This window comes from Setaria viridis, chromosome 7, assembly GCF_005286985.2.
Source record: "Setaria viridis chromosome 7, Setaria_viridis_v4.0, whole genome shotgun sequence".
In the NCBI taxonomy this organism is placed as follows: domain Eukaryota; kingdom Viridiplantae; phylum Streptophyta; class Magnoliopsida; order Poales; family Poaceae; genus Setaria; species Setaria viridis.
Window position 1 is genome coordinate 18,197,635 of NC_048269.2, and position 10,403 is coordinate 18,208,037.

The window sequence follows — 10,403 nt, forward strand, 5'->3', positions numbered from 1 at the left end:
GAAGTTGCGATTTTTGGGTCTAATGAAATCTTTTGCCATAGCCATCAAAGCATTAAGAACCTCATCAGATTTCCTGCTGATGGTTTCCCTGAAGGCTTGAATCTATTTTGAGGTCTCCTATTAGACTCATTTCCAGCACCTGTGTATAGTAACATAGCAAGCATCTCATATGTGCTCATAAGATTTTAGTCCATACCTCATCAACTATCTTGGTTACTTGCTCTTGAATAACTAGTGTTGTACCTATTCTTGGTTTCTTTAATGGTGAGTTTCTTTTGTTCGCCAAGAGAATGGTAGGAGAAGGAGAAATCTCTTGGGGCTCATATGTTTCATCCCCACCACCAGCATCATTGTCACAATCATCAGAAACATCATGAACCTCATTCACATAACCATTGTCAACATCCTCTTGAGATGGTAGCACGATGGGGTTAGAGCTCATAGGATTCCAATGATCTGATTGATCATTAGTGATGTCACCAAACATAATTTTCAAGTCCTCCTCATTTTGCGATGGTTTTTTCCTAAACTTACCGCATCTTGGAATATCCTGAAATTCATAAAGAAGGCAACCATTGTTAGTAAAATAATTAAATGATATCAAACTATTGAAGAACAGAAATAAAATAATCTCGGGACTCACCACCGTTGCCTTCTTCCACCACTCATCATCCATATCAATCACATCTCTACCTCCGTCTCATCCCATTCCTGTTTGCCTCCTTATTAATTGCTTCCAAGCTGCTAAATTGGGTTTCAACTTATCCCACTTGTTCTCCATTTGCCGCTTGGTTAAACAAATTGTTGTGAGGTTGAAAAATTCATCCTTGACCTCATCATAGCCTACTGAGTCAAAATGGGTGTTTGTCCTGTTCCCTTTCTTAACTTGTTTGGTAAACAATGAACATATGAGCGTCGTGTTTGCATCATTCCATTCAATTGAATCACCCTGACCAAGATATGACTGTAACATCTTTCAAGTATTTGCACTATTGTTTGTGTAACTCATGTTACCTAATCCAATCATTTCAACAAACAAATGCATCATGAATGAACCATAAACCTACTGCATGATAGTGAGAAAATGCATTACCGTGTCTTGAGCATTTTTTCTGCCTTCTTCTTGCCTTTGCCTTGTGTAGCACAAGCAGACACATCCTGGCCGCTGGCCTGGCTGACAAGGCCAGCCAGATCCTAGTCGCTGGGCTGGGAGCCAAGCCCGTCCAGATCCTGGCCACTGGCCTAGCTATCAAGGTCGGTGCCAAGGGGACCAAGGCCGCCTCCCTGACCACTACGCCTGCCGCCTTGGCCACCACGGCCACAGCCGCCCCTTGGCCCGCCCAACGTGCCACGGCCGGCGGCCAGGCCGCCAAGGCTGCCATGGCCTAGGGCGCCGCCAAGCCCTTCTTGTTGCGCGCTGAGGTCAAGGCCACCACAGCCGGCCACAGGAGCCGGCGAATTGAAGGGACTCCAGCCACTAGAAGATGCGGCGAGTAGTCTTTTGACGGCATGGGCGGAGGCCAAAATCGATCCGGTTGGAGAAGATGATGAAGAATTGCTGGATTAGGTGGACGAGGGTCGCCGCTGCCGTCCATTTTCGCTAGAGATTGGGCTAGCAGCGCCCAAACCAAGCGGCAGCGGTGCTAGGGTTCGCGGAAGGTGGGGGAAGGAGCGGCGGGATGAGGGGGAGGGGGGCGACGGGATGAGGCCAGGTGTTTTTTTCTTTTGTTGAATCGAAACGGTACGTTGTGTAACCAGTGGCATGGTGGTTAATTACCCCCCAACTCTACGAGGAGGTCTGAAACTAGGGTTTTTGGAGCACTCATTGAGGTACTCCAAGAAAAACATGGACCTAACCCCTGGCTCCATGTTTTTTCTGGAGCTAGAGTTTGTGGAGTTAGACGTGTTTGGCAGGAAATTTTGTGAAATTGATGAGATGGAGCAGTTTTTTGTGGAGTTGAGTGCTGTCAAACATCCCCAAATAACTTTTATGCCACCAAGCCACTAGCCTACTGTTTGATCTTATATGATTGAAGGTAAGCATGAAATGGATACGATAATCTTTATCCTCCTTTATAGTGCATTTTTTCTTATAGCAGCAACCATAGTGGTAGACCACTTTGGAGGCACTGCGTGGTTCTGCACTGAAAAAGAAGTTACTAAAAATTTTCGAGCCGGAAAGAAGTGGGCTGCTTGTGTTTATGTCCACACCGTCTCACACACTCACCGTCTCTACTGTATGGTGTGGAAATTTATGTGTCCCAGTCTCTCCCTGATTGTTCGTAAACGGCACTGTAGTGGCTTGGCCACTGTAATGGATCGATCGACCTGAGTCCGTGTAGATCCGCACATTGACAGTTTAGACGCAGGTGGGCGGCCAGAGATCATGGGTTGGTGTGACCGTGTGGGTTATTTTTGTTCCCAAATCCAGACGCAATCCTCGCCAAATATACGGCGCGTCCCACAAAAAGAGAGCCCAATTCGACAGTGCCAAAAGCGAGATAACGAACAGTGACATGCATGCTTGGAGAACGTGTGTGTGCGCTCTTCCTCCTTTTGGACGATGTAGTAGTGTGCTTTGATATTTATCGAGAAGAAGATTAGTATAGTAGCGTATCGTGCAAGTGAAAAGATACTACCATCACGTCACGTACGAGCCACTCAGTTCTGCGGCGACGCCATGGCGGCATGTCGCCATCTTCCATGGTAGCCCTCTTGGGAAATACAGCACGTGATTGATGGTGAAACAACGCTGATCCCAAACCACTTTATTTGGGCCCCCCTCCTACCAGCAGCAAAGACCAAAGAGAGATTGATTTGGTCCAGTACATTATTAATACAGTATAAACGAGCCTGATAACCATATGTGGGCTCAGGCCTTTAAGGAGGGCCGAGAAAAATTGGTCGTGCGTCAGGTCCTTCGATGAAATAGGTGGGCCGAACACTGAAATGTCCATGTTATCACGGGCCTAAAAATCTGCAAAGACTGATGGCCTGCCAGGCCCGAACCAAGCAGCCAGCAGCTGAACAGCCCACCATCTTTCGGTTATTTCTAAAACTTCCAACTGAACTGATGGATGCATAGCTGCTGCAAGTGAAATGGAACTAGAAATGAGACACATGAAAAAAAAAGCTACACTTGCTTGGAGTTGTAGGACATAATGCATTTGGAAGATAGTACTCTCCGTCTCTCCGTCACTTGGAGACTTGCTGGATACTCCATGGGTAATTCATTCTGCCCAACTAACAGAACTTTTTTTTTTCGGATGGGTAACTTGCGTGCTCATTACGTGACAACCCCACCGCACCCGCGACCGATCACATTTTCTGCGCCCGGTCAGGAAATGGACGGGACCTTCCTATGTTTCTGCGTTGGGGTTGCGGGTAGCTTTAGCTTGTTTCCGTTCTACAGCTTCGAGCTCTCAGGAGCTGGACCCACTCTTGGAACTAACCTTCGGACAGTGGGCAGGGCCCGCTCATCAAAGTCCGCGTCGAAATATCTTGCGCGCGTTCGATCCGATCCGACCAACGGCAAAGATGGCTGCGGGTTTCCGCGACAGGGACCGAGAGGAGATGCGAGCTGAACCGGGAACGTGACCAGAGCGACCACTGACCGGTTACCGCGCGTGATGGGGTGTTTGGTTCGTGCGACTAAAGTTTAGTCACTGTCACGTTGAATAAATGTTTATATATTAATTAGAAGTATTAAATATAGGTTAATTATAAAAATAATTGTATAAATGAAGGTTAATTCGTGAGATGAATCTATTAAATCCAATTAGTCCATGATTTGATCATGTGATGCTACAGTAAATATGTGCTGATCATGAATTAATTAGGCTTAATAGATTTGTTCCACGACTTATGCAATTACTACGTTTAGTCCTTTTAATTGGTATAAAAACATCCGACGTGATGGAACTAGTCCATGTATCAAACACTCGGCACGTCGCACGAGATACCCCGATCGGATCGCGCATCGCCGTCGGCGGCGGTGTAGCTCGCTCGTTTCGTCGGAGTCGTCGATGTGGGGGCAGAGGAGGGGATTGCGCCGTCACTTTCCACGATTCGCACGTACGTACGCGTGGCCCCAGTGCAGCCGGAGCCGCAGTTTTTCGTCTGCTTGGGGTGTCCCCGGATTAACCGATCCGCGATCACCAGAAACTGTAAGCATAGTACTAACAAAGGGCAGGTTCCACACTTCCACCCCTGTTTCTTTCAATCCTTCGTCACTACTAGGTGACATACCGTGTTGTTGGTAGCAGCTAGCAACGAGCAGCAGCAGTAAAACTGCAGAGATCAAAGCATCAGGCAGGCCCCCGCTCGCATGGCGCAAGCGTGCACTGCACATGGAGTGGAAACCGGAACGGGAGCAGCACGGAGTTCTTTACCATTTCTGTCCGGGCCTTCTAGACGCGAACCAGGAACGCGCCAAGCCGCCAAGTCTAGTGACGACGAGCCCGACGCAGGAAGCATCGCAAAAAACGACCGGACCGGCCCGCTCAGGAAAAACAACCAGGCGAGTCAGTCAAAGACCGTCCAAATCCCAGCCACACATCCCGGCCCGGCCGCCCGCCGATCTACCCGACTACCCCTCATCATTCCTCGAACCCCCAGCGCGCACCGCACGTATAAACGACCGGGCCCGGCCGGGGCGCGGGCGTCTCCCCTTCCATTCCCGTCACCGGCAACCCTCGAGTAGTCGTAGGCTAGCAGCAGGAAGGATACGCTAGCGCCACCGCGGCTCCCAGCGCCACCAGAAAAAAAGGCAAGGCGAAGGCGAGACCAACTCGGCTTCTCGCTTTTCCGCCCGCTTGATTTGCCTCCGCCACCAGACGGGCGCGGCCGGATAGCCGAGAGCAACCTGTAAAGTCAGAGGAGAATTGGTCCACGGCCACGGCCGAGCTGCAGCAGCCAGCAGGTGGTGAGGTGAGGTGAGCGGAGGCCATCAGGTGCCCGCGCGCCGCGCGTCATGGCCCACCATATATACGCCACCACCAGCGGGTGCGCCCGCCCCGCGATCCCGCCGCTCTTTCCCGCGCCGACGCCGACCCTTCCTCTACCCTCATCTTCGTCTCGGTTGCGGCGACGCCGGGGGAGTCACAGTCCCAGTCCCACTCCCATGGGCGCGACCGGGCACCTGGGTGCGCTGGCGGTGGCCGCCGGCGCCGCTAAGCCGCGGAACGGCGGCAGGCCGTGCGCGGCCGTGCTGGGCGACCCGCTGCCGGCGCTCGACGACGACCCGGGCCTCCTCGTCCACCCCAGCGCCGACTTCGCCGCCCAGGCTCTCGTCTCCTCCACGCAGCAGGTGATCGATCGTACTCCTGCTGACGCGCGCCCTTCCTTACCCTCTCTCTTCCGTTCCGGTTTGTCCCGATCCGTGTTCGAAATGGGTGGCGCGCGCGCGTTCGGCCGCCTGCGCTTTTGCGCCGCTGAGTGTGCGGCTGGTCGTGATCCAGGGGTCTCAGATGACGCAGACAGGGACTAGAAAACAAAGCCGCGTGACTGGGCTCTGGGACCTGCCGACCCGTGTTGTTTTCCCCTCTTATCTGTGTGTGGGTTCGCATTTCATATGGTCCGTGTACATGGATCGAACATTCGGTGTCTGTGAATTTCTGAGTTACTTTTGGTGGTGAATGTGGGGAGTAACTTGGATATTTTTTGCCATGAACTGTGATCAGTACCGGGAGATGTACCAGAGGTCGATCGACGACCCGGCTGGGTTCTGGTCGGAGATTGCGGAGGAGTTCTACTGGAAGCAGAAGTGGAACCCTGATGCAGTTTGCTCTGAGAACCTCGATGTCACCAAGGGGCCGATCAAGATTGAAGTAAGTGGTTGGTTGGTTGGTTGGTTTCAATGGTTGTCTCTACTCTCTAGTGGTGTGAGGGTAAATGGATCTTGATAGTGATGGGTTGTTTGTTGCTTGGCACTGGCAGTGGTTCAAAGGGGGGAAGACCAACATATGCTACAATGCGGTGGACCGCAATGTAGAGTCTGGGAACGGGGACAAAATTGCCATGTATTGGGAGGGGAACGAGCCCAGTGATGACGGGAAGCTCACATACTCTGAGCTCTTGGACCAGGTTTGCCAGGTAAATCTTCATTCTCTTCTACCGATACAAATGCATATAGCGTGACAGCGGTATTTACAGAGTCCAGAGGGGCCTAATATGTTCTGGTTTGCTTTGTGGTAGCTGGCGAATTACTTGAAAAGCGTCGGTGTTGGAAAGGGTGATGCCGTGGTGATCTACCTGCCAATGTTGATGGAGCTTCCCATTGCAATGCTTGCATGTGCTCGCATCGGTGCTGTTCATTCGGTAATTGCTATACCATTTTGTGCTGTGATTGCTCTGAATGATCCTGTGTATGCTTGCCTGTTATGATGCTCGATTATGTTCAGGTTGTGTTTGCTGGCTTCTCTGCTGATGCAATAGCACAAAGAATCATTGACTGCAAGCCTAAGGTTGTGATTACCTGCAATGCTGTGAAAAGAGGGCTGAAAGCCATCCCTCTCAAAGATATAGTTGACACTGCTCTGGTTGAAAGTGCAAAGAATGGAGTTGATGTAGGTATGCACTATAATCTGACTTCTACGAGGATGGGTGTCAGGCCTGTTTGCAAAATTGAGCTTCAATACAATTGCATCTAGTCTACTTTGCTCCTGTTCCGTGTCCATGTGTTGTTTCCTACGGTTCTTAGACTCTAGGAAATTGCAGTGATGAAATATCTCATGGAGTTAGATATTTTAAAGGTTTAGTGCCTTGGCTTTCTTATATTTTTGTGTGAAATTTTTATTTCTACAAAATATATGAAAATTTTGTCCCGGTACCACATTTTTACAAGATCATATTATAAAATGGATAATCTAGAGCTACACGTCAATCAAATTTCATCTTGATTGTAGTTCTTACCTCCTGAATATTTCATCTTGCTTCCTTATTTTTGATATGCCTTGATGTATTCTGTTGACGCCTTAAGAAAAAGCCCAAACTCCAAAGCAATATTATTCTCTTGATCATCTCACAGCATAAAGTTTGTTTAATGAGTATGTACTGATCTTGTTTGAAGAAATCTAATGTGAAATTTTCTGGTGCTGCGAAGGCATTTGCTTGACATATGAAAATCAGTCAGCACTGAATAAAGTAGACACACGTTGGAAACCAGGGAGAGATGTTTGGTGGCAGGTATGTCGAAGACAAACAAGTTGAATTATATTCGATGTCACATCATAATTGCTAGGCAGTAGGCACAGAACCTCTGGAATTACTGTGTCATCCGGAAATTCTCTTGCCAAACACTTTTGTTTCACGTCATGTCACTAGAACATTTTTGAACGCTTATATCAGTAGAATATGGGTTATTTGATTCTGAATACATGATGATGTCCCTCAGGATGTTGTTCCCAATTTCCCAACTAAATGTGATGTGGAATGGGTTGATGCAGAGGATCCATTGTTTCTTCTGTACACAAGTGGCAGTACAGGAAAGCCAAAGGTAGTCTTAACTCTTAAACTTATAGATTGTTCCTGTACCCCTTTAACCAAACCATTAACATACTATGAACCATACAGGGTGTGTTGCATACAACTGGGGGCTATATGGTCTACTCTGCAACAACATTTAAGCATGCATTTGACTACAAGCCAGCGGACGTATACTGGTAATGTCTTTGTTGGTCTTTGGGCAGAGCAAATATTTATCTGAAGTCATTGGGTCTCTAGTACCTGCCGTTTTCTTACTATTGTTCCTCTGTTTCACTTACTAAGGTGCACTGCGGACTGTGGTTGGATTACTGGACATAGTTATGTGACATATGGTCCTCTGCTGAATGGAGCCACAGTTCTCGTTTTCGAAGGGGTAACTGCAGAACATTTTATAGATGTTGTGCTATTAACTGTAACTCGTGGTTTTGGCTTCTTTTGAATTGTTATATGTCTAATTTTGTCATGTGTTTTCCTGAACACGACTTCTAGGCTCCAAATTACCCTGATCCTGGTCGGTGTTGGGACATTGTTGACAAATATGGAGTGACAATATTTTATACCGCACCAACACTTATACGCTCACTCATGCGTGATGGTACTGAGGTAACACAGCTAGCTGCTTACTACTTGTATTCTCAATTAAATGTTGTAGCTCTTTTTAGTCATCCTAGAATGCCAGGTGTGTTATTCAAACCCTACTGTTTATGCTCCAGTTCCTAGATATAAGATCAAAAGGAAACTTCTTAATTTGTGCTGCTGGTAAAGTATCAATTTGATTGCTATTTCCATTGAATGTTAGCATTTTTCTGTGGAGCTTGCATGCACAATAATACAAAACATATCTTCAGAGTGATATAGTCCAAATAATTTTAATTTCGATGGTCTACGTTTTCATCCTGTTTAACCTTCTGATTTTCCATTCTATCTATAGTATGTTTCTCGGTACTCTCGCAAGTCCCTCCGAGTGCTTGGAAGTGTGGGTGAGCCAATTAATCCAACTGCATGGAGGTTTGTAATCACTGCTAAATCTTAAAATTTCTAGTGCTGAAAAGTCTTACATGCTTTGTTCTTCATTTCAGATGGTTCTATGATGTAATTGGTGACTCACGATGCCCCATATCAGATACTTGGTGGCAAACTGAAACTGGTGGATTCATGGTAAGTGTCTTCATAAATTTTTAAGGACGCTTTTAGAGTTTAATAAGTGTGTCATCTTACATATCATATTGAAGTGTAATTATTATGTTTTAGATCACTCCTTTACCTGGCGCTTGGCCTCAAAAACCAGGATCAGCAACATTTCCTTTCTTCGGTGTGCAGGTACACACCATAAACATTAGTTTTCTGAAATAGAAGTTCGTGATCCCCTTATTTTGTAATAACTTTACCTTATTCACAGCCAGTCATTGTTGATGAGAAAGGGCGGGAAATGGAAGGAGAATGCAGTGGATATCTTTGCATAAAGAAGTCATGGCCTGGGGCTTTCCGGACTCTCTATGGAGATCAAGACAGATATGAGACGACATACTTCAAACCGTTTGCTGGATATTATTTCTCGGGTGATGGCTGCAGAAGGTAACTCATCATTATATCTATTGATGCAGTAAATGTGTAAAACCATAACTAATTAAATATGCATGTCAGGGATAAAGATGGCTACCACTGGCTGACTGGAAGAGTTGATGACGTTATCAATGTGAGGTAAATTGAGCCACATGTTTGATTCATTCTGCTTGATGTTGATTCATTTGATGGTTCAAAGAAGTTACCCACATGTGAATATCTCATATTCCTTTGAATATTCTAGTGGACACCGGATTGGGACAGCCGAAGTTGAGTCTGCTCTGGTTTCACATCCAAAATGTGCCGAGGCCGCTGTTGTTGGTATTGACCATGAGGTGAAGTTCAGAGCTTAAAACTTTTTTTCTCCGCAGTGCTCCATATCTGACTCCCCCTCTTTAATCGAACCCGATCCTAAAAAAAATAACTACATGTTGTAGGTTAAAGGGCAGGGGATATATGCTTTTGTGACTTTAGTGGATGGCGTTGCCTACAGTGATGATCTAAGAAAAAGCCTCATTATGACAGTCCGCGGCCAGGTACGAATACTTGAAGATGTCTGTGGTGGCAAATAACCTGTGATTAATAATTACCTTCTCTTTTCTTGATGGAACCTACAATGTGCCTCACTTCAATATTTTTCACTCTTTTCGGGAGCGGATCGAACATTGTCGATTCGAAAATTTCTCCGCAGCATAATCTTTGCACCTTTTCATGTGTAGATTGGCGCATTTGCTGCTCCTGACAAGATCCACTGGGCACCGGGGCTCCCTAAGACACGAAGTGGGAAGATCATGCGAAGAATCCTGCGGAAAATTGCATCCAGGCAATTAGACGAGCTCGGTGATACAAGCACGCTTGCTGACCCTGGTGTTGTTGACCAGCTGATTGCGCTCAGCGATAGCTGACCTTATCGGCCATGGGGGACGGAACAATCACTGCCTGCACTACATGTGTAAATTTCAACTTGTGTGCGGTCAGTCGCTCTATCCATGATTCTCTTGTTTCTTCGGTGTTTTGGAATTGGCAACCAAAGATGGATACTGAAACGACGGGTTTGATGCGGTGAGTCTGCAAATTGCTGGATCAGTCACAAATAGATGCAGTTTGGTAAATAAGGAAATTAATGTAAGTGCAAGTTTTGGTTACATCCGAAAGTAATGTAATGGGACAACCACAAGTCCCATTTTATGGGTGCGCGGCATACAGGAATCTGTCATTGAACACTAAAGCAGGACATGTTTACTGCCTCTGTATGCTGTTCAAAGCATGCAGGCGCCCCATTTTTTGGAACTTCACTAAACCCTGTGAGAATTGAACTGTTCCGTTCGAATTTCTGAAAGTCCGTTGGGGGTAAC

The 10,403-nt window shown here is 47.0% G+C and overlaps 1 protein-coding gene across 1 annotated transcript; it reads left to right on the plus strand.

Moving 5' to 3' along the window:
• The first annotated feature begins 4,656 nt into the window (after window positions 1-4,656).
• Window positions 4,657-10,249, plus strand: LOC117863378 (acetyl-coenzyme A synthetase, chloroplastic/glyoxysomal). Its single transcript, XM_034747050.2, has 18 exons — window positions 4,657-5,308; window positions 5,682-5,828; window positions 5,938-6,093; window positions 6,196-6,318; window positions 6,402-6,570; window positions 7,103-7,185; window positions 7,394-7,495; window positions 7,573-7,661; window positions 7,768-7,858; window positions 7,975-8,088; window positions 8,417-8,493; window positions 8,565-8,643; window positions 8,737-8,805; window positions 8,885-9,060; window positions 9,130-9,186; window positions 9,293-9,383; window positions 9,486-9,584; window positions 9,768-10,249. Exons 1-18 carry the CDS (start codon window positions 4,973-4,975, stop codon window positions 9,951-9,953), a joined length of 2,244 nt encoding a protein of 747 aa, XP_034602941.1. The 5' UTR covers window positions 4,657-4,972; the 3' UTR covers window positions 9,954-10,249.
• Window positions 10,250-10,403: the final 154 nt, after the last annotated feature.